Here is a 22173-nt window from a genome sequence, read left to right on the forward strand (position 1 = left end):
GAGAGTGGGAGGGAGGGAGACTGGAACTCAATTCCACACAGACGAACCTACACTGGCTCAGAAAGACGGTCTCTCTCCAGCACACACACACACACACACATACACACACGCCGCTGGCTGTGGATTCTCCATCTTATTTCATACGTCTGTAGGTAAGCAGCTGATATGTTTTCATCTGCCTGTACACATAGCTGTGAGTCTCTCTCGCTCTCTCTCTCTGCATGTGTCTGTTAATCAGCTGCTTTGCATCTAGGAACAGGGATGTGTGGGTCTGACTCCAATATGCATGTTGTAACACGCTGACACACAAACATACTGTTTTCCTGTAACACATGTAAAAGGGTTTTGGATTAAGGAGATCATAGGGAATCATTTAGTGGTACATCAACAGGAAAACAAGAAATGTGTGTTGATAGGTGCATTTATGAGTGTGTGTGTGTGTATCTGTCAGTGTGTCATCTGGATTAACCTGATACATAAAGACGTTAACATCTGTCATTTTCATGAATACCTGGCTCAGGTTATGCAATGATACCCATGTTTACCGATTCCATTTTAGAATAAGGATGTACAGCAATATATGCATGCGTGTGTGTGTGTGTGTGTGTGTGTGTGTGTGTGTGTGTGTGTGTTTTGGTGTTAGCCACCAAATGCTTGCAAGCATGGATTGCTTGTGTATCTGTGTGTGTGTGTGTGTATGAGTGCCCATTTGCATGTGAGTGCAGCACACTCCTACAAGCGGAACAGTCCAAAAGGTGCTCAAATCCCGGGGATTAGCGAGACGTCTTTGGCTTCAGCTGTCACCATGGCAAAGGCAGCCGGTGGAACGCCTGCGTTTGAGAGCGCCCTTTATAGCCGTCAGGTTCACTGCATTCATCGGCTCTAGGGCTAACGCAAGCATTAGCCTGGCACAATTAATGTCATTCTCAAGCATGGGAAACGTGTTTCATGAGTGGTTAAAGTTGGGATTTTGAAGAGTATAAGAGGCATGGAAGATGTTTGGAGAACCAAACTAATCTGAGAAAAAAGGGAGGGAAAATGACATTTGGGGCGAATCAACAAGTTAAATGAAAGTCCAGAAGAGGTTAATTACGGTAGTGCTAATGTTCTGAGGGGATTTCTGCATGTAGAAATTGGATTTGTACGATGGCCAGAGGAAACCCAACAGATTAAAATAGCAAAGCATTAATCTTGTTTGTAAATAGCATGACTCAGGATGTTGTTTGGTTGTAAAGCCTGCAGGACATACGTAACCTGTTGGAGTCCTGCCTGCGATGCTGCTCGTTTGGCTATTCTCGGACATGTGAGCAGCTCTCATTATGGTCAATAATGTCCATGGACTATTGACTGTAGCCAGTTGCACCAATTCTATGTGGATCCGTCCCTCACAACTCACAAGTCAGTAATGAGATGTAGGAGAATCAAGTTGAAAAGGATGTACAAATGTCAAATTATACAGTTAATTTAAAGAGGGATTGATGAAACATAAACAGTAGTGAATACACAGGTAAACAATCTGGGTATCTTCTTAAAAAATTTGATTTACCACTTAAAAGTTTGACATTCTGGGATGTTTCCTGATATAGAGTTGGATGAGACTCAAAGACAGAGCAAGGCTAGGCTAGTTTCAAATCATTTGGCTAATGTCAGCCGGTTCTATAGCTGTTTATTTACTGAACAAATATGAACTATCTCCAGGCAACACAGTGAATGAATGTCTTTCCAAAATATTGGAGCCATTCCTTCAAAATGAGTGTGCACTGAAATGGACAGCAGCATATGTTTGTTGTACACGTATGTAAATGCATGCAATATTTATGCAGGCACACGAAATACGATACTCTAGAATACCGATAACCTTACGCTTCATTTTAAATTACAATATTGATATGGTATGCACTAATCAATCTTTATTGACATACATATTGCGGTGCTGTCCATATTATGATAAAATAAATCATAAAATGAACTCTGGAACATGGAAGAAAATAAATAAGGTCTGAAAGAGGGGAACGTTTTTTTGACATTAATTACCTGAAATTTTTATTTATTTTTATTTATTTTAATTTGTTATTCTGTACATCCCTCATTCCACAAGAATTTTCCATGACCATAATGACAACTACACAGATTGAAAGATGGATAGACAGACCCTTGTTTGCTATGTTAAACTCTGTTACACTTCATAAAGCCCTTCAGTGTGCCGCTTTATGCAGAATAAATCCCTGCTGGCTTAAAGCGACCGGTCAGATTGAATCTGTGTAGTATTGACATCCCTGTGTATCGGCAAAGTCAGGAGAGGACAACAGGAAAAAGCCATAAGTTGACTCCTTAGATGGAAGATCGAGCCCTGTGACGTTAAAGAGCTGCAATCGAAAATGCATGACCCGACACCACGTGGGAGGACTCGCATGTAAATGCACGTTTAAATGCAAGGGCACATTCATATAGCACACATGAAATAATACTAGAGTGAAAACTAGTGTTTGTAATTATGCACACCCACACACCGGAGAGAAACAACTCTCACCCACAACAGTAGCTTTTCGCAGGGAGGTAAATTACTCCATTATCCTGGACTGTGTCATTGATCCTCAAGCCTTGCCGTGCTTATCGCAGGTTTGTTAAATAGTAATGACATTGACCACAGTCAGTTCTTCGCCATTTGTGACTCCCCTCAGTGTAGAGCCTCTCCATTTCAATCACTCAGGAGCGACACACACCTCTAATTGAGCCACCTCTCCCTTTATAGCTTTCTTTTTTCTATTCCTCTCCTTCTTATTTTCATCCTCAGAGATGGTCCTCTCTTCATCTTTCTCTCTCTTGTTAGCTTTACCACGTTGGCCTTATTATGATCACAGTGATCGCAGAGGGGGCTTGTAATGCCATAATACCACCGTCAGATTAATTTAGAATGGAGAAATGTCCACAGAGAAATATGGTACAGCAGGTTGAAGGCTGATTGAGAGCAAGATGGCTGATGGTTCTGAGAGAAGTGAGAGAGTGAGTGCTTCTCGGGAACACACACACACACACACACACACACACACACACACACACACACACACAGACAGACTAAATTGAAAGACAGGAGTCTGTTTACAGAGTTAATAAAAGAGGCTCTGGCAACAAACTAAAATGAGCATTAGGGAGACTGCTGCAGAGTTTACTCTCCCGGACTAAGAATGCCACAAATGAACGTCAATATGGTTTCTTTGTCTCTCCCCCTCTCTTTTATTGCCCTTGTCTTTTGCTCTCTGCCCTTCTGTTCTACCTCTCCTTCTCTTTCTCTGTCTCCGCTCCACTGAGCACACTACAGTGGCAGGGCCCATCTTTGTCAGGAGCAGCGAGACAAAACGCCAGCAAAATAATAGAGGGGACTTGTAAATTCCCCACAGACACTTTTTATAGTTCCTTTCCACTTGCTCTGCTGCCTGTCAAACCAGACAATGCCTTCACTAACAGGCATGTATTTGATGTGGTGACAAGTGGTGACAAGAAAGTTAAAGGCCCAATCTGGGATTATAGGAAACCAAAAGCTGTGGTGTGGTTTTCAGTTCATTAGTGGTTAGTACATTAGGTAATCAATTTGTTAGCTTGATTGATAGCTTGTTTAAAATGGTTTTAATAATAGATAGATAGATATTCCTTTATTTGTCCCACAATGGGGAAATTCCAAATGTATAATGTATGTATGTATGTATGTATGTATGTATGTATGTATGTATGTATGGTATAATGTATAATGTGATTGATTAATGTAGTCCTTGGCTCTATCATCTCTCTGCCTTTTAGTGTCTTTCAGCTTTCAATTCTTTGGCCCACAACTTTAATGTTTTTATTTGTTCTCACTGCTCTCGTTGTTGTGTTTCAGTTGTTTCAGCAAAAAGCTCTGATAAACTGTACGCTACATGTTCAGCACTAAACTCTGTCAGACAGATCAACTAAGATATCCTTAATTGGGGCTTTAAAATGGTAGATCATTGTAAAGCTATGATCAAATAAAAGTTGTAGCGAATTCTAACTTCAACTACTTTTCTGGAGGTGGACCTAAGACTAAAAAACATCTTTAAGAAAAGGTGTTGGCATGTGTGCCATGACAGCTTGAGTCAGCCATCAACAAAATACCATCTGCTACGTTGCTTGAGTCAAATAGAACAAAGTAAGAATGGAAAGTCTTCTTCTTGCCACCGTGGGTGGAAAGAACGGGATAGAGTACATTCAGTTCTGCCCAGTGCTGCTCCTGTGGTGTTGTTTCAAAATATAAGGAGATATACTACCCAAAAAGCATTCTGATTGAGTGATCCTACAATCATAAAATTAAAAACATGCTGTAGATATACTGTGAAGTGAAGTAAGCGTTTTGCACCCCACATGAGTTTCCTTTTACCACACTAGGTGATGCTGAGCGAAAGTGATACTGACGTGAAATCTGAGAATGTAGCCAAAATAAATTATACATTTTCCCTACACTGTCTAAATAATTGATCAGTTATGCATCAAACTGACACTCAATGATGGCAGATAATTTGCCCCAAGTTTCACAACTAATTAACACCTCTCCCTTTCTCTTTGAAGGCAGTATTAGTTTATTAGCCTTTCTTTAAGTCTTTGGAAATAGCTGGCAAACAGTCTTAAAGAAGCCAACAAAGTGTGCAAGCGTGGGTGTGTGTACCTACTACGGAACAGTACACGTGGGCGAACAAGTACACAATTGCACTCACACGCAAAGTCAGATCCAAATGCATCTACAATCATATCTCTGCATGCAAGAATTGTGACCGTGTGTGGGTTGGTTGGTGCAAGCATGAGCGCAGGCATCTAAAAACAACCTCACCTCATTGGAAAGTGATTTTCATGCTGTTCAGTCAAAATGCAAAAACTGGGGAGAGTGTGGGAAGCTCTTTGTTTGACCCCCATCATAGTCAGTCTTTATATCATCGGCATCTGACTGCGTATACAGGTTGGTTTCAACCCTCCAGGTGGGAACAGAGGGGGTGATGTCAGGTCAAGTCCCTGTTCTCCTCATCAGTGAGAAGAAGCCTGATTCTCTTATGGCTGCGGTTGATTGATCCTGTGTGTGCGTACGAAAGGAAATAGCAAGAACTTGAGAGAGCAGAGAGAACTGGCATGGATTAGGGAAAAAAGCGAGTCATAAATAAACTTGTCAGAGAGAAGAACAGAGACTGACAATGAAAAAAAAAACACTCATAAAGAGAATGTGTGATAGAGAAGCTGGAGAGAACTTCACCGTGATAGCGGATTTCTGTGAATATTGATGTTTTTTTTTTTTACTCCCACACAAACTGATCTCTCTCCCTCTGCTTTAAAGAACAAATAAATCTGAGATTGAAAGAGAGCAAGGCCAAAGCTGGGGTGTGGGGGGAGTTTAGTGGGGAGTTAAGTACAGCTAAAGCATACAGGTTGTTGTTCTCACAGGGGAAATTCCTTTGGTGCTCCAGTCTTTTCACTGAGGCAACAGGCTAGTGACTTTGAACCACTCTGCGCTCCACAAAAGAAAAAGAGGTCCCCTCTATTCTTATGTTGGCAACCCGGACCCTAATTCTTCACTAGCCTCCCCCAACTCTACTCACACACATTATTTCTTGACCATCCCTCACTGAACAGATTACATATGGATGGAAGTCCTTCCTCTAATTGGTCGGTCCGTGTAGCCTCCCAACCACTGCGACACAGCATGCATGTGAGCAACAGCATGACATAAATACTGACCACCACATCTAACGGGACACCACTAATTGTGGGGTGTCCATAATACTTAAGTTCTTGTTGTGATTTGTGGTGGGTGACATATTTTTTTAGCCTGCTAACTTCAGCAGTCGCTTGTAATGGGTGGCATAGTTTCTAGACTTGATTTACTTTTACAGTCTGGAAAAACAGCTGAAAAGCGGGTCACACTCTGAGAAACGGAAACTCTGCCTTCCAAAAATGTTCGATGACAAGAAAAATGAACAGATGCAAATTCTGTTAAGTTTTCGTGCATTCAAATTTAGCTATCCTTAGATGGATGAAAAGTGTGTCACTCAGTGTCTTGTGTGTTTTTGTCTTTTAGGCCATTTTGCCGGAGAGTCAGCCAAACCCGCCTCAGGGAGCTGGAGAATGGAGAACAACATGTGACCGATCCGTGCGCCACTGTCGACAGCATGCTTCGTCTCCTCCAGACCTTGGCTTTCTGCTTCTGGTGTTTTTTGCTACTTCACAGGCAGGCTGTGGCCGATGAAGAGGGCCTCTGGGGGCCGACGCCATCAAGAGAAAACCCACCTGAAAATAAACAAAGCTCTTCCTGGTGGTCAAAGTACAGTCCCTTCCATTTAGTACCGCGGCTCAGGAACCCCTTTTATGGGAGCTCGGACAGTAACGATGAGGCTCCTGCACTGACCACAACCGCCAAATGGCTGACAGAGCCAATTGATCACTCGGGTTCAGGGGAAGGGGGCATTTCTGAAGCCTCTGAACAACCCACCACTTTGACTCAGGGGCTTCTAACCAGCGTGACAAAGATAGGAACAGAATCACTTCCCACGGGGACATCAGATTCTCCACACAGCAGCATAGCACAGACCCACAATGATACTCCTGTTTCAGGCGCCTACTCTCCCACAAGCAGTTTTATCAGAAACACTCTGTTCACCAACAGTCCCACCAGCACAAGCGCTCCTGAACAAAATGCAACACATACCCACCCACCACGGGGCACTGCACGAGCAGCCAGACCCAGCATGGGTGCTACTCCACAACACCTCCCAGAGGAACTCACTGATAAAGAGGAGGCTGAAGATTTTACAGAAAAGATCTCTTCGACGATAGCACTAGAAACTACAGTTCCCACTGCCTTGACATGGGCGGCAGCCCATACCACAACAACAATCCCAGGACTGGTAGAGACCACACTGACCAGTAGCCATCCTTTGAGGCCTGTTACTCCCCCTACGTCCACAGAAACGTTTCATGCTGGGGTGGCCACAATGACAGAAACTCACCCCACTGAGAGTGAGGCTGACCTGGGCTTCTCCAAAGCCAGGTCAGGGCCCATGGAGGAACAACCAGGGGTAATCGTCACTGCCATAGGGATCGATTACAAACTAGTGCCGGAATCCATAACAAGCACAACTCAGAGCCAGGGGGTTAACTTCCCAATAGCAGGAGGTAAGCAAAGTTAAATCAATCAATAGTGCTTGGATTGACTCAATAGATGTGATCAATCATGTTCAGGCAGGTCTTAAGAGTTCAATAGATGTCTGTCAAAAGGCTGCAGACAGTTTGGCGTTTCTGACATGGTAAGTAGTCAAAGGTCCAATATTAGCATAAATCCAGATCTGTGGTGGTTTTAATGGGTAGACATCCTCAGGCTACTGATCCTGTGGAAAAGAAAATTTCAGCAACATGACAGCTTTTAGAAATGGGAGTTGCTCCACAATACAGTAATCAAAGTCATCTACAAAAGAATGAAACATCTTTATTGTGTTTCCAATGCTTGCTTCCCACAGACTTTGAACTATTCAATAAAATCATTCCATGACAGAGAAATCGGAATGGAGAGTAACGCATCAGGATTTGTTGTGCAATCTGTTGTGGATAGTTAAAAAGCTTTTGTTGGGTGACGTGTTGTTGACTGGCACCATCCATACCCTAACTTAATTTTGCATTTCACAATCGCAACCAGAGAGTAATTTGTACCACCCAGTTCGAAAAAATCTTAACTAATCCCTCCAACAGTCTATAATGAGTTTTCAAGCAGAAATTCCAGTCCAACATTGCATAAGCCATTACCTCAGTGAGTGGAAGGAAAGAGTATTTGATTGAATGCTGCTCGATGGGGGTTTTGTCCTCCACAGAGCGTGAAAAGGGGAAGGCAACAAGCTAAAACAGCTACTGGTAGCCGGTAGGTTTCAGGAGACTTTGACACGACATTGAGGCAATACCTCCTTCTTCATGGCCCATCCCCCAACACTGGTGGCAGTCTGGTGTCTGTATGCCTAATGAGTCTTCAGAGGAACATCGTCCTCCAGGTACAGACACATTTATCATGTAGGGTCAAAGGTTGGACCAGAAAATGATGAGTCGATTACTCTCAGACAGGGAGGTTCGGTGTCTATCTGATAAAACCGTGATTGTTTGGTGGATGTATACACACAGTAGTGTCTGCAATATTCACTAAGCATGTGTAGAACATAATGATATTCTGCTTGTGCGTAGCGATTATCTTATGTCCATTAATATCAGCACAAATGCAGTTTTTTCATTTTGAAATATAATTACACAAACCATTAGGAAAAACAATAATAACACAATGAATCCAAGCAACATTAGATGATGTTATATTCATATGACCCTTTTTAAAATACATGATCTTTTTTGTGTAAAAAAAATAAAAAATAAAATCACATTAAAGTAAAACAAGTTATAGCATCCTCAACATACTAATGCCAAAGGCTAGTTTTGCTAACACATTTGTTCATTTAACAATTTCGGGATTTTAGATTTGTTTAAATTTCTGTGTTTCTGAACACTTTAGGGACGTCTCGTACGATACAAATGCTCAAGTACAGCTACTAAATGGACTTTGGGATGAAATAGTTTTGTCAGCTGCTGTATCCAAGGTAACATTGACCATGCTCTTGGTTACTTACAGATAGCAATGTATTCTGCAAGTACATAAACAGTTCCTTCTTGGAAAATAAACTGTTCTTCTACAGTGTTGGAATGCAACTATTCCAGATCCCATATCTCCTGCACTGCTGTACGCCACTTGTACTGAAAGTGGTGGTGGTATGTTTTGTCTGCAGCGCCCTGTGTTGTGTCTGCACTTGTTTTTAGTTGTTCATCGTGCGGCGGCATACAGAAAAGATACGGGGGCTTGGCCTGGGTGGGGAGGGCTGCTGTGGCCCCGTATCAGTATTCCAAGAGCACACTCAGCGAAACCACCACCTCTCCTGTGGGACCATCCGCTTGCCAGTCGCTGTTCATGGATGCTGAACATGCCTCTTGCCATTTAGTCTCCTCCCTCCATGCTCCCCTCCTCCTTTTGCAATGTTTTCCTCTGTACAAAAACCTGCTTCTTTTTTTTTTTTTTACTGCTTTGAAGGGGGTGAAAATGTCTTAATGGGGATGACAAAAGCTTCTGGTCATCCATGGAGAAATGGAAGCCAACAGAATATGGTGCTTTTATTTTCCTTTTTCTAGTAGTCTGCTTGGTGTAGTATCGCACTGGAGTCTTGCAGTGTTTGAATGATTACACCTTGCCAAAGGACACAGGAGGAGACTAATATGAAAATGAAAGCATGGCACCCTTGTATTATCATACATTATCCCAATGTGAATATTCTATGTGTGTGCTGGAATTTATTTTTAAAGCTGCATGGGGTGAACCATTCCCCTACTGGAGGTGTGGAATATCTTCACCACATAAACTGGTGGATTTTCATTGATCGAGAGAGCATTTGCTGTGTGGCGTTGCCCTTGAGGAGGCTGTCAGGTATTTTAAAAAAACAGCAATGCTCTGCATCTGTGTCAAATCCTTTACTAAGGGACACTCCAACATCCAGCAGCAAGGGCAATTATGAGAGCAGAGAGTGGAAAAAAAGGGGGGAGTGCTGGGGGTTGAGGCTGATGAGATTCTAAAGCTTCTCAGATAGCCACTGCTGTACATTTTCTTCCAAAAAGCTTTCCTTTATCCTGCTCCTTCTTTCCCCTCCTCCCACCTTTTCCATTACTGTATGCTGTAACAGGCAGCGGTAAGACTAGACCCTCAACACACTACATTAATACCAGCAAGATATTGTCCCTGTGATCTGAGCGTTGTACTAAACAGCGAAAGCGCAGCCATTGACAGATTAATTGATTATGGAAATAGTTTTACACGCAGAGCATGTGACATGAATACCTGATGCCCTGGTATAGAATTTAGATGGAATGGGGGCTTAAATGCAAAATAGAGAACACTGTGGTGACTTTAATATTATGTTAATCTCCTCATAATGACTTCTTTAACCAGACAGTCCATGAGTTTTACAAAACTGGATGGATTAGGCCTGTTTGTTTTTAGGATTTGACCCTCAGCTCTCAGGCGGAATAACCCTCACTAATGCAAATGTGCAATTACAGAACGATCTGGATTATCTCTCACCTTTAAAGACTGAGAGAGCGTAATGGAGTTGCACCAGTAAATGCCATGAGTCCCTTAGTAACTATCTTAAAAATGAGCCAAATTAGCAAGAACGTGATGCAATTTTGTGCAAGTACATTATGAAAAAAAATCAAGATGAGGTATTCCGTCGTCATACTATCCCATTTTCTATGCATCTGATTGTGAACAACGGACTCCCCGCTGCTCTGCTATCCAACCCATTCCTTTTCTTTCTTATCGCCGTAAGCTCAGTGTGTTTGTTACAAAACCACGCATTGTATTCTTTCACAAACTCTCTCGGGGCTTATGTCGATAAAAGCAGAGTGTAATGGAGTGCAACATCATCTTTTGTTTATTATTTCTGGAAGCTGAAGATAATGAGGAGCTTCTGAAACAATATACACTATAAATAACTACCATCCCAAAAGGCTTTGATTGCCTCAAAGATTTTGCTCACTGTGGGTGCTACTTTAAACTGAATTTAGGTTACATGTCTGGATGAAAGCCTAATCTTCATACTGTGCACACATGAAGAAATACCCATTCACTACCTGAGGTGAAGACACATAGAAGATTCCTCAACTGAAAAACAACAGATAGAACATCATACTTTGAGGTCACAAAGGCCAAAAACAATGTACTAATTAGGTAGACAGTAAAATGATAATTCAGCACATGTAGTGTTGAGCTGTTCAATAAGTAAAATGGAGATCCACTCCCTTTCTCTGATCGCTTTTTGCTTTTATTTTGCTCGGTCAGCAGAGTCTCTGCAAATAGCCGGTGGTCATCAGTAATTTTGCTTGTGATGCGCTTAAGAGATGAGTTCCACCGTTTGAACTGTGCGAGTGAGTGAGTGCATATACTTACTGTCCTTATATCTCATTTGTAGCAGATCTTGTTAGATGTTGTAATTTAATCTACAGGCACGTCGGTACTGCAGATCTAAGGTGCCGCAGTGATCTGGCTGCGATGTACAGAGTCTCCTTCCAATTCACTTGACACGCTCAGGAAACAGCAGTAATTCTAGTGGTAAAACGTTTGTTTAAAAGGCAGACAATAATCTTTTTGTATCTCAAGTTTAACTACGAAAAATATCTATTTTGTTCAGATAACTTAATTATGAATTTAATATGTGCAAACTCCAAACTTTAAAGGCAACATTTGTGAGTTTTAAGTTCAATTTAAAGGCACCCTGTGGAGTTTTCTTTTCCTTGATGTCTAACAAACATGTTGAATGAATTAAGTAAAGAAAGAGAATTGGTGGACCAACTTCAATTGGTAACACACAACTTAATTAAGATTTTTCAAACCAATTCAAAGCAGTTGTATAAATCAGAGTTGTTAACTTGATTTGAAAACAATCTTGATTCATTTGTGAGTTACCAATATTTTTTTTTAACTTGGTCTAACATTTTCTTTTTCTGAGACTCACTCGTAAAAACATTTTGCTCCTAGTGGTCAAAAAGTCCAAAGACAAAACTACCTAAAACCCACCTGACCAACAATCTTTTGTTCAGCTTACTTTTCTTCAAACCTAAATTGAGATGGGCAAACTAAGAAATCTATATTTCTAAGATTGTTGAGTAACTTACAATTGTTGGTTTCTTATAAACATAAAAATTGAGAACTTGAGACATGATGTCCATCTAGCCTTGGAATTTGCTTATGAGGACTTGAGACTTCCATCGAGACTTGACACTTTTACCCCAAATAAGATCATGTGCAGCACATGCCTCTGTTACTCATCACTCTCCCTCTCCTTTGGCTGAAACAGATCTCCAGCTGTGGAGGTCAACTGTACAATAAAGTGATGAGCAGGTTCTCCTTTGGAGACTTTTAAAACTTATAATTAAGTCAGATGCTCTGAGTATGACCTAGATTATGCTGTACTGTAGTAACTCGCATCGACTTGTAGCTGTTATGAACTCATTATTCCTCCCGCTATCCTTACGCCTCGGTATACTTTATTAATATTCATTCTCAAGCTATAAACTAACACTACCTGCTATCGCTGGCTTCATCACAGAGTCAGCTCATCAGTTTCTCCCAACAGAGTCACTCACTAAATATTGTCCCAAATCACATCTGGTCCATCATTCATTTATAACTGCTGCACTGTGTGTAAAACACACAAATCTTGTGCAGATGGCTGACTGTGACAATATATTGTACCAAAAGGAAAAGAGGACGATGCGGCTCTGTCGTGTCCTCATTACTTTCTCATTCTCTCTGTTTCTTGCTTCCCTCTCTGTTTTCTCTCTCAGGGCTCTTTATGAAATGCTTTTCCTTGTTTGCTTCCGCTTTCTCACACTAAGACAGATGACTGAACAAGGGGTCTGGATTTGTGATGGACCAGGATGTGCACACCCATGCACACACACATCAGGATGTCAATGCAATTAGACTACAGAGAGCCAGACTACTGCGCTATGGATGACTGGCTACAACTAAGTGGATAAAAGGCCGATCCATTTGACAGAACTGGGTTAAGAAATATAGTCATTCCAGTTTCTGTAGTGTGAAGTCTCAGATATGTTGTGAGCAGAGAACAGAGAGGGTTAAACGTTCTTTTTGGCAGGCTCCAGATTTGCTAATCTGTTTTTCTCAGACTTCTTGGAGCTACGGTGTTGTGTTCTTTAAATCGTATTCCTGATCGCTTTGGCATCGCTCAGAGGTTAAACTGCATGTGTCTCCCCAGAGCTGCCAGGCAAAGAGGATAAGGAGTCTGAAGAGGCTGAGGAAGGTGTGGTTCCTTCTGCAGACGGGGATGGTGATGAGTTGGCAGACATTTCCACACCATCCGCTAAGCTGCTAACACAGTCCCTGCCACGAAGCACAGGTGAGCGAACAAATCCCTTAAAATGTAAACAAACACTGTAACTTACTTAAAAATCCCTTCTGTTGCAAGCATGCGTTTGCACTGCCATACTGTTGGGATGAGAACTAAACAGACTGCATGCTGTTTCTTTCATAAGCTGCCCCAAAGCTGTTTCAATATCAGTAAATCTGTCAGAGGACTGGGAAAAACAATTACCCTGCATCCTTTGCCTGAAGCCACTAATTGCTTCCAATGGGAGGAGAACACTGCTCATTCAAGCTGTGACTTAGGAGAGCTCCTGAGAACAGAAGAGATGGGGAACAACGCCCACCCTATAAACCAATATCCCCCTGTACTGTCTCTCAGATAAATAATTATTGATCAGATGACAATAGCTGCCTTAAAAAATGGAAAACACACACAAGTATTGATTGTAGTACCGTGTGGTGTAGAAGTGTTGGCTAATGACAGCAGATTACTTTAAAATGAAGATTTGCTGCGCACATCAGTATCAATAAATAAAGCATAACTATTTATTATGTTTTGGAATCTCTTCTTTACGACAGGATGTCAAATTGTTCCTATTATATATAGAACATGTTGTCCTCAAGTTGATGTGTTAGAAGCAGGAAAAGGATTTCAGCGACTTTGACAAGGGCCAAATTGTGATGGATGGACGACTGGGTCAGAGCATCTCCAAAACTGCAGCTCTTGTGGGGTGTTCCTGGTCTGCAGAGGTCAGTGCCTAAGGAAGGAAGTAAGGAAAAGCAGGGAGACAGGGTCATGGGCAGCCAAGGCTTATTAATGTACGTGGTGAGCGAACATTATGACCACCAGGGTGCCCAGGTGGTCATAATGTTATGGCTGATCGCTGTATGTTTATTAAAAGATTCACTTTCGGCCCAGTTCACAGCAGCAGATGTAACCCACATTAGCTCGCCCAGAATAGCAGATGTTGTCAAGTGATTTTCAAAAATAGACCTGTCAAATGTGCCATTTGCTGACGAGGGGACGCTACGGGGCTCTCTAGCTTGGTGTGTCATGAGTGAGTGATTGAAACAGTAATGGTTAGTACTGTCTGTTTGAATGTGTCCTCCCTAAAGCAAAAATCTGTTGTTGAAAATATCGGCTGTACATAAACAAATTAGAAGTTATCATACAAGGACTCCCTTTTGCTTTAATGGACCCACAGCAGGGGCTTATTGCTGAAGTAAACTGTTTAAGAAGCCAATAAACTCTCACATTTTCCAACACACGACAGCTCCTCCTCAGTATGCACACTCCAACTTCTCCATGAGCTCCAACTTAATTGCTTTTTCTGAGGTGAGCCAAATTGAAAGGGAGGCAATCAGATGAAAACTACATGGAGCTCTCAGTTTCTGATGCAAAATTAAAATATGTGTGTGCGCTAGGGGTTGTTCCCTGTGTCACATCAGACAAATCCTTCACTTTTACCTCAGCTGCTCTGCAAATTAAAGCACCTTAGGAGAGACCTTTCAAGATTCCATAGCAAAACCCAAAGAATTTAAGGCATATAAAGCCCCTGTGGACTAATAGTGTTTCCTCTGAGACCTAAATGAAACCTGCCTCACAAGAAATGATGTGAAATGAATGTCGTGTAATATAGGTTTGCTGTTTTTGTGTGCTTTTCGCTCTGTTTTAATAATTAATTGAATTGTCTTAAGACAGCTCTAGGATCTCGAATTCTTTTGACTTATACTGAATCTATCTGACCAAATATTCACAGCAATAAAAATAAAAAGTCATTTAATAGCTACAAGCATTATGAAAGATGTAGAATATGGCTATATTGATCAAATGAAACCTTTACATATGATTTTTAGCCTGTTGTCTTAGGGTTTGACAGTCCACCACTTTGGTCCGGACTGAAATATCTCAATAACCATCAAATGGATCACCATGAAATTCATGCTTCCCAACTGATGAATCCTGATGACTTTAATGATGATGATTGGCCACTGTGATTCGCCTTTTAAGTTGATATGATGAACACATCCAGCAGAATTAATCATTTGACTAAAGTAAGTCCAACATTGACTCATTTACGTCTCTAACGACTCCTGAGGGAAATATCTGTTTTTTAAGCTCCTAAATACTCCACTGTGTTCACCAGCTAGTTGCTTTGTGTCTGTCTGCCTTTTTTTGGTGGAGGCTCTAGTACTGTGGAGCAAAAATCAAAGTATACAGGGCCCTCATGTGAGGAGGGCCAATAAAGATACTAGAATGAATAGTTGTGGATGCAGGGACATGCCCATAGAGAACGCCTGTGTACAGGGTGCAGAATTTTGTGCTACGCCCCTACAGGTAGTGTTAACTCAAACACGAATCCCAAATTTGGGAAGTTTGTATTAGTTAAAACGACCTCTCAGTCCACAGGCACTTCGCCTTGAGACTGTGTCTATCTAGATGTGTCTACTGTCCTACACGAGAGACTTGTTCCCACAGGAATGTGTCAGATGACCGAGCAGCATGCAGTGGAACGTAGCGCTCTGATCCATCCTTGTACTGTAGCCACCACATACCAAACCCTGTCCAGGCTGCTCGGCCAGCCCGGCAGCTCAGATGTGACATTTATCAGCATGAGTGAGGCAACAAAACATAGCACTAACTCAATGCACGTCACATTTTCCACTTGGCCTGACTCGGTGGAATCCAAATCATCACCGTCGCCCTGTAAAGTAAACAAATGCACAGACGAGTCATTGGCATAACACTCTACTGAACCCCACCTACTTTATCAGTGGCCCCCACGTTCAAAATGCCTGCAGCTGTGTGTTTGTTTTACACTCCAGCCACAGTTCCCACATAGAGCCGAGCTGCTGTCTGTTTTTATAGGGTGACATTGTTAGTGCAGTCACACAGGGAAAGTTTATTAGAGCACTGGCATATTTAATGCCCTATTTTTGACAAAATTAAACATAGCTCCTTCTTTTTTCTCTCCTCATATTTCCTCAACATGACGTGAGTATCAGTGAGAAGGCTTTGATGCATTTTGTACTGATTCAGTATGGAGTTTAAACAGTAACTATAACAGTCACTATTTCAGTGTAGTGCTTCAAGTAATGATTATTGTTATCATTAATAATTATTAGCTTTGCTACACAGAATGGCATGGGGATGGAAATGTCAGACCATGACCATGAAATTTGTTCAAATCGAAATGCTTTCAGTGATCTCCATGAGGTTGACATTTGTGGTCTTTAGGGAAAAGCCTAGTGGATGGTTCATCCTGAAGTTTTATTGTACATTAGTCCCCCCAGCATGAATAGTTATCACTTTGGTGACCTTTTAACTTTTTATCAAGTGTCAGGTCACAATTCTTTATTCGTCTATATGCCATCCCCATGCTAATATGCTCAGCTAAGAAGGTGACCATGCAATATGACTTGCCAAACCTCCATATATGTAGCATAATCATGGACAGTATATATCATAATACATATAGTAAATATTAGTCCATCCATGTAAACATTAATATGTTAGCATTGTCACTGGTTATGTTTCCATACTGGCATTAGCGTTCAGCTTACAGTACAGGGTCACTAGCGTATCTGTGGAATTTATTCTGTTAGGTTGATCAATTTTAGTCCATAACAAGTCAAAGAAGAGTGAAAAAAATGTCTATCGCAAGTTAGTCTTCAACTTCCTTGTTTGGTATTTTTATTTTATAAATGTCATTCATCGCATTGCATTAGTCACAAATTGTTTCTGGACTAATTCAAATCTAAAAAATGTCACCCAGACACTTTAGGACGCAGTGTCCTGAGGTGTGTTTATAGTTCAGGCATTCCTTCCTGGCAAATTAAACGTCTGTATTGAAAGGGATGTTTAAACTGACTTAATGGCTGTACTGTTTGTTCTTTCCTGGCAGAACAGGAGCAATGTGTGAATGTTTGGCATATCTGAATATACTGACTGATGTTCACACATCTGCCTAGTTCTCTTCCCGGCCATATTTGGTCTTAATATAATCCAGTACTACGCTGAAGGCTCATTATGAGAATGATGCATATGGGAGCCATTTTAACAGCATTTCACTTTTTGTTATTAAAGATTCATCAGTTTAATTAAAAAACAGTGCATCTGTGCAAAAGCAAGGTCTCTCAAAAACTCATCGATCCTTGTTTTTCCTCCTGTTGAGGACGTGATTAAGGTTCCAAAGACAGCTCGGGATGTCTGAAATAAAACTGCTGTGTCGTGCTACAGTAAAAAATGCAGTAGCAGCTGACAGCGGGGTCATATTTCCTTGAGCTTGACGTTTTCATCACAACCTGGGACAGTGATTCAGCTCTGAGGTCAGGAGATGAATGAGGAAAAATGCTAAAGACTTTGTCAACAACTGGCAGAAAGCAGGACAGTGCTAATGCTTATGCTAAAGCACTTGTGAAAATCCTCTGCCACTCTTAAGGATCTGTGGCATTAAAAGAGTCAACAGTATAAACACATGCAAATTCACTGGTAGACACTCAGTATGAGCATATAAAGACAAATTGTACAAGAAACACATTAACATTTATTCAAGTGAGAGGGCTTAAGGCTGTTTGTATCTCAGCATCATCACAGTAATGTTAGACCAATAAAAGCAGACACACACTGTCCAACCATTTCACTCTCCCCGAAAGAGCAAGAGCTGCAGACTTACACGTGGTCAACATAATGCAAGCAGCAGCTGCCATGCATTGGATCGATGCAATTGGGGTAAAAAAAATAAAAATAAAAAAAAGCAAGCAGAGAGCAGCAGACGCAGTAAACATAAAGCATGGGAAGAGACTTGTAAAAAATCAGGGCAGCCAAAGAGAGCAGAAAACTGTCCCAGACTAAAAATAACAAACCCACCTATGGGAGTTTCCCCTTTTTAAATAAAGGCGGGTGTTGAAGGGAAATCATAAAGAAAGGAGTGAATTAGGGGACCAGGACAGGGTGGGATGGGAAACACAAGAATACAACCCATAAAGTACATTAAAAGACAGATGAGAAAGACTTAAAACAAAAATGTTAAACCACACACATTCTACTTTTAGTTTTTTTTAGGAAATGAATTAGACATCTCCAATCTATACGCAAAGATTTCAGGGTTTTGCGGTGCTGATGTCTGCACATTTAAGTTCTTAAACTGGCACATAACATTACCACCCGATGTAATGTATTCCCCAGACGTCACATATTTAAACCCCCTTTGTTCACTGTTTTAGGCCAGAGCTATGGCAATGCCTTTTGGCTGTATTTAGAATTATTTTTACACAAAAAAACACAAGTCTGTAATCTCACACAGAAAGGACTGCAAAATACGTTTATGAACGCACACTCCACTGAACCTGCCTGCTGTGTGATTTACTGTGCTGTCGGTGTATCCTGCTCATTTATCCTCTGTGGTGCATTATAGCACCTGGCTCTTTATTGGAGGAGTGATTGTCTCTGATAAGCTTGCAGCAGAATGACTGATGAGTGTGTACAAATGACAGAGGCGCAATTAGAAGCTGCTTCTCTTCTGCTGCATTCTGCTACTTTTTCTTTAAAAGACCAAGGTTCTTTTTTTAATGCTGTTATTATTAGACTCAATATGTTCTTTTCTGTGGTGGAAAAGAAAGCATTTGCGTGGCGACGGTTAAGTTTTGTGGAAAAGAACAAGGTCCATGATGTGAAGCTCAGTGATGTGGAGTGTGTCTTTCTTCCCATCTGTGAGACATTATGCTGTGAGAAGTGACTTTTGCTGTGTCCCTAAGTCATCCTCTAGAAATCAAACTACATAAACATGTACAGTGCAGATGAGCTTTGCAGCCGTCTCAGTAATGTTCACACAAACACGTACACTCCTTCATTTCCAAAACCATTTCCTTTGCAGTGCTAAAACATGTCTAACACAATCATAATTAACTCTACTCGCATGGAAACTCCAGATGGCTTATGTAATGCAAGAGAAACTAGCTCTATGGTTCTGAGTGGCCTGATCTCTTGCACACAAACACACGCACGCCACTGCCTCTTCTTTTGGGCCCAGCTCAGTTTGAAGTTGCCTTCTTACAAGCTTTTAAACAGGATTAGCACATTAGGAGGAAAACATGCGTTCACCATCCTGGACCTAAGCCAATTTGTTTTCTGGCTCAGATAGTTTGAACACTGATTAAATGCTTCTGTGTCATGAGTTGGACAATTAGTATGCTTTTAAGTGATATAAAAGTGGATGTTTACAGCTATTGCCATTTCCATTTTTTTTAACTTTCTTTTCCTTTTTAATTAGTCATTCAGATGCTACTCTTGTTCATCCTGCCAGCTATTTGAAGTACATTTAATGCAACTCAATTTCTACTTTCTTTCCAGGTGTTCCTCCAGAAACCCCTTATATTCCTCTGTACACTGAAGACTGGATGTCCAGTCTTACAGACAGCAACGTGACCTTCCTACCAGACTGCAATAAAGAGCGTGGGGGGATCTGCAACCTCTCTGACACCTGGGACTCTACAACCTCCTCAGACGTTAAGCCCACACAAAACACCACTGCCACAAACCAATCGATCAACCCCTTCCTGGTCCCAGCTCCACTCATGTTGGTGCCGCTGTATACCGACTGGAACAGTGCCATGGCAGCTTGGGGCCTGGCCTGGGAGGCGCATGTTTACGGGGCTGGTTGTGCCTTCGCAATGCTAACTCTAGCCTCAGCACTCAATCTGCTCTGCTTGCCGCTGCGATGTCCATCCGGATGTGGCTACTTTGCCCTGGTCAGCCTGTTTCTACTAGCTGCTGGTTGTACCAGATCTTTCTCGCTGCTGTACGATGCCTACGGCCACCAGGACCGCCTACCGTCCACAGAGGCCTCGCTGATGCTCTACGAAGCACCGTTTCCCTGCTTGACTGCAGCTTTTGGTCTGGTTTTCCTTCTCCTCTCCATGCGCTCAAGAATGCAGCTCTCCTACTCAGCCTTCCAGAGACCCTGTTTCCTGGCCTGCCTGGTTTTCCTGCACTTTGCTGCTGCATTTGGACCAGTGACATTACTTAAGTTTTACCAGCAAAAACCTCCCCTTTGCCTCTTTCTTTCACTCATCTCCCGTGGAGCCTTTGTAGCACTGGCCACATTTCTGTCTGCTGCCTATTTTGTGTTCTACATCTATGTACGGGCAGATTCGAAGCACATCTACCACCTGAATAACACATCCCCAACGCCTGCTGAGCGCTATAACCGCTGCCCCTTTGCTGAGAGCCGGGACTGGGACCGTGCAGCTGTAACTGTTTGTCTTTCAGCATTGTTTTCTTTAGCATGTGCAGGACTGCAGTTATTTGCCATTCTCAATGCTATTGGCGTTGCAGGTGGAGAGGAGGTCTTCCACCCTTGGCCTTGGTGGGCTTTTCAGTTTAGCTGCAGACTGTGTGAACTCGGGGTTTGTCTCACCTTAGCATTGGTAGTCGCACAACCGGTCTACTGTTCTGACCACCTCCCAGCAGCAGGGAGCTGCTGGACTGAATTACTGGCGTCCAAGTCACCCATCTTGCCTGGGAGCTACCAGTGGTCCCTGAGCCAGCAGGAGAAGCTTGCCATCGTTGATACCATTGGGCTTGGAGAGACAGAGAGCCTTCCTCTTTACACTCTGATGGATGAGAGGCTTGGCAGCAGTCTGAATGGCCTGGACCTCCTCTACCATAGCAACCGGGCCTTGGCATACAGAGACCTCGACTTGGATTTGGATTTACATGGTTCAGAAAAACCTGAGGATGGAGGAGGCGGAGAGCCTTCAGGTGGATCCTCGTTTACCAGTGACTCCACCACAGACCTGCGGCCACCTTCGCCCATCAACCTGCGTCGCAGCATAGACGAGGCACTCTTTAGTGAGGCCCTCTTTCCCATGAGCCTCTTTAGCCCTACAAGGCCTATCCGCTGCAGTGATCTTTCCATAAACAACCACTGTGCACTACCCAGCAACGGCCTCTGTGATCCTCTCTCAGCTGACCCTGGCCTTTATCGGACCTCTTCCTGCGTGGAAATGGCCCCTCCACCCCAGCCCCCTTTCAACCAATCTCAAGTTGACACTGTTGTAGGTGCTCCACCATCGCCATCCCTGTCCTCTTCCACCAGCTGTTCATCTCCTGAACGTTGGCGGGGCAGCTCTTCTTCCTGTTCCCTCTACCGAGCCTCTCTTGGTGGCTCCTCGCTGGTCCTCTGCCCAAGCCCAGAGAGACACGCTCGTCAGCTTCTCCAGCAAGGGGGTACGGGCCATATGCCGTCCTCCGGCCACCAGGGTCATGCTGACCCACAGAGGCACTATCAAACACTGGGCGCAGCCTCACAGGAGAGCCTGGACCTGGACATGTCGTCCGAGGCAGACCGATCAGTGCAGGAGGAGTTCATCAGTGTTTGCAGACAAATCGATGCTTTGAGCATCTGCAGTGAGACTATTGATTTATAAAGGACAGTCTGGTCAAACAAGGGTTTCACTGAGGACTTATTAAGGAGACTGTCTGCTTTGTGTGGCTAGTTGACCATCAAGGTTTTTTACAGCCAATTTGGTAGTGCATGGTAGCTTCTGCGTACACCATAAAATACCTATAGCTGCCAAAATAAAGGTTTTGGAAGTTTGAGAAGCTCTCTTATGCGATCGTTAGTGAATGTCTATGAGGGTCTAAGTGCCAAGAATGTCAAAAGCCAAAAGGTAATTTGTAACTTTTACATGTTTGATAAAGGATGGTGAAGTTTGATATAGTCAAAAGAATAGTAAGATTTTACTGAGTGGAGATAACAGCAATTTATTTGTACAAATGTTTTTATTGCATTCCAACATTCCAATAGATAGTACTGTGACTGAATTAAGCACTTATTAAATACTACTGAAGTCCTACCCTTTCATACTCAGAATATCAGTCATTAAATCTCATGTTGAATAAATGGGATTAGAATTAAGTTTGTCAAACTATAAACTCTCCATATCAATATGTCACAGATCTTGCAGTTATAGTGCAGCAGTGCCCTCTACTGGTAAAACACACACTATGTTACCTTTATCCTCCTACATTTATCACCAATGGATTGTGCTTCTACATACACTGACAGCATCTTCTATGACCGGCTTACTAATTTATTTAAGTTCAAAAATAACTTTGCTCAACACATTGTTTAATAAAGTTTGTTTTATAACATCTGGCTTTTTTTACTTGTGAAATCCAGCAATGTGACTTTGCAACACATGTTGAATAAGACAGC

The 22173-nt window shown here is 42.3% G+C and overlaps 1 protein-coding gene across 3 annotated transcripts; it reads left to right on the forward strand.

Moving 5' to 3' along the window:
- On the forward strand, window positions 1-22109 carry prrt4b (proline rich transmembrane protein 4b). 3 transcript variants are annotated; one of them, XM_051392433.1, is made up of 4 exons: window positions 1-148; window positions 6074-7167; window positions 12846-12986; window positions 19305-22109. In XM_051392433.1, exons 2-4 carry the CDS (start codon window positions 6165-6167, stop codon window positions 21380-21382), a joined length of 3222 nt encoding a protein of 1073 aa, XP_051248393.1. In that variant the 5' UTR covers window positions 1-148; window positions 6074-6164; the 3' UTR covers window positions 21383-22109. The 3 variants fall into 3 exon arrangements, with proteins under 3 accessions (XP_051248393.1, XP_051248394.1, XP_051248391.1); XM_051392431.1 differs by having other exon boundaries at window positions 16-152; XM_051392434.1 differs by lacking the exon at window positions 12846-12986 and having other exon boundaries at window positions 14-152.
- The last annotated feature ends 64 nt before the right edge of the window (window positions 22110-22173 follow it).

This window comes from Dicentrarchus labrax, unplaced genomic scaffold (genome assembly GCF_905237075.1).
Source record: "Dicentrarchus labrax unplaced genomic scaffold, dlabrax2021, whole genome shotgun sequence".
NCBI lineage: Eukaryota > Metazoa > Chordata > Actinopteri > Moronidae > Dicentrarchus > Dicentrarchus labrax.

What these genes read in the sequence shown, in the direction of transcription:
- prrt4b (XM_051392433.1), top strand. Translation starts at nt 6,165, where the DNA reads ATGCTTCGTCTCCTCCAGACCTTGGCTTTCTGCTTCTGGTGTTTTTTG. An exon ending in TAACTTCCCAATAGCAGGAG is followed by an intron (nt 7,168 to 12,845) that starts GTAAGCAAAGTT and finishes GTGTCTCCCCAG; the next exon opens with AGCTGCCAGGCAAAGAGGAT. An exon ending in GTCCCTGCCACGAAGCACAG is followed by an intron (nt 12,987 to 19,304) that starts GTGAGCGAACAA and finishes CTTTCTTTCCAG; the next exon opens with GTGTTCCTCCAGAAACCCCT.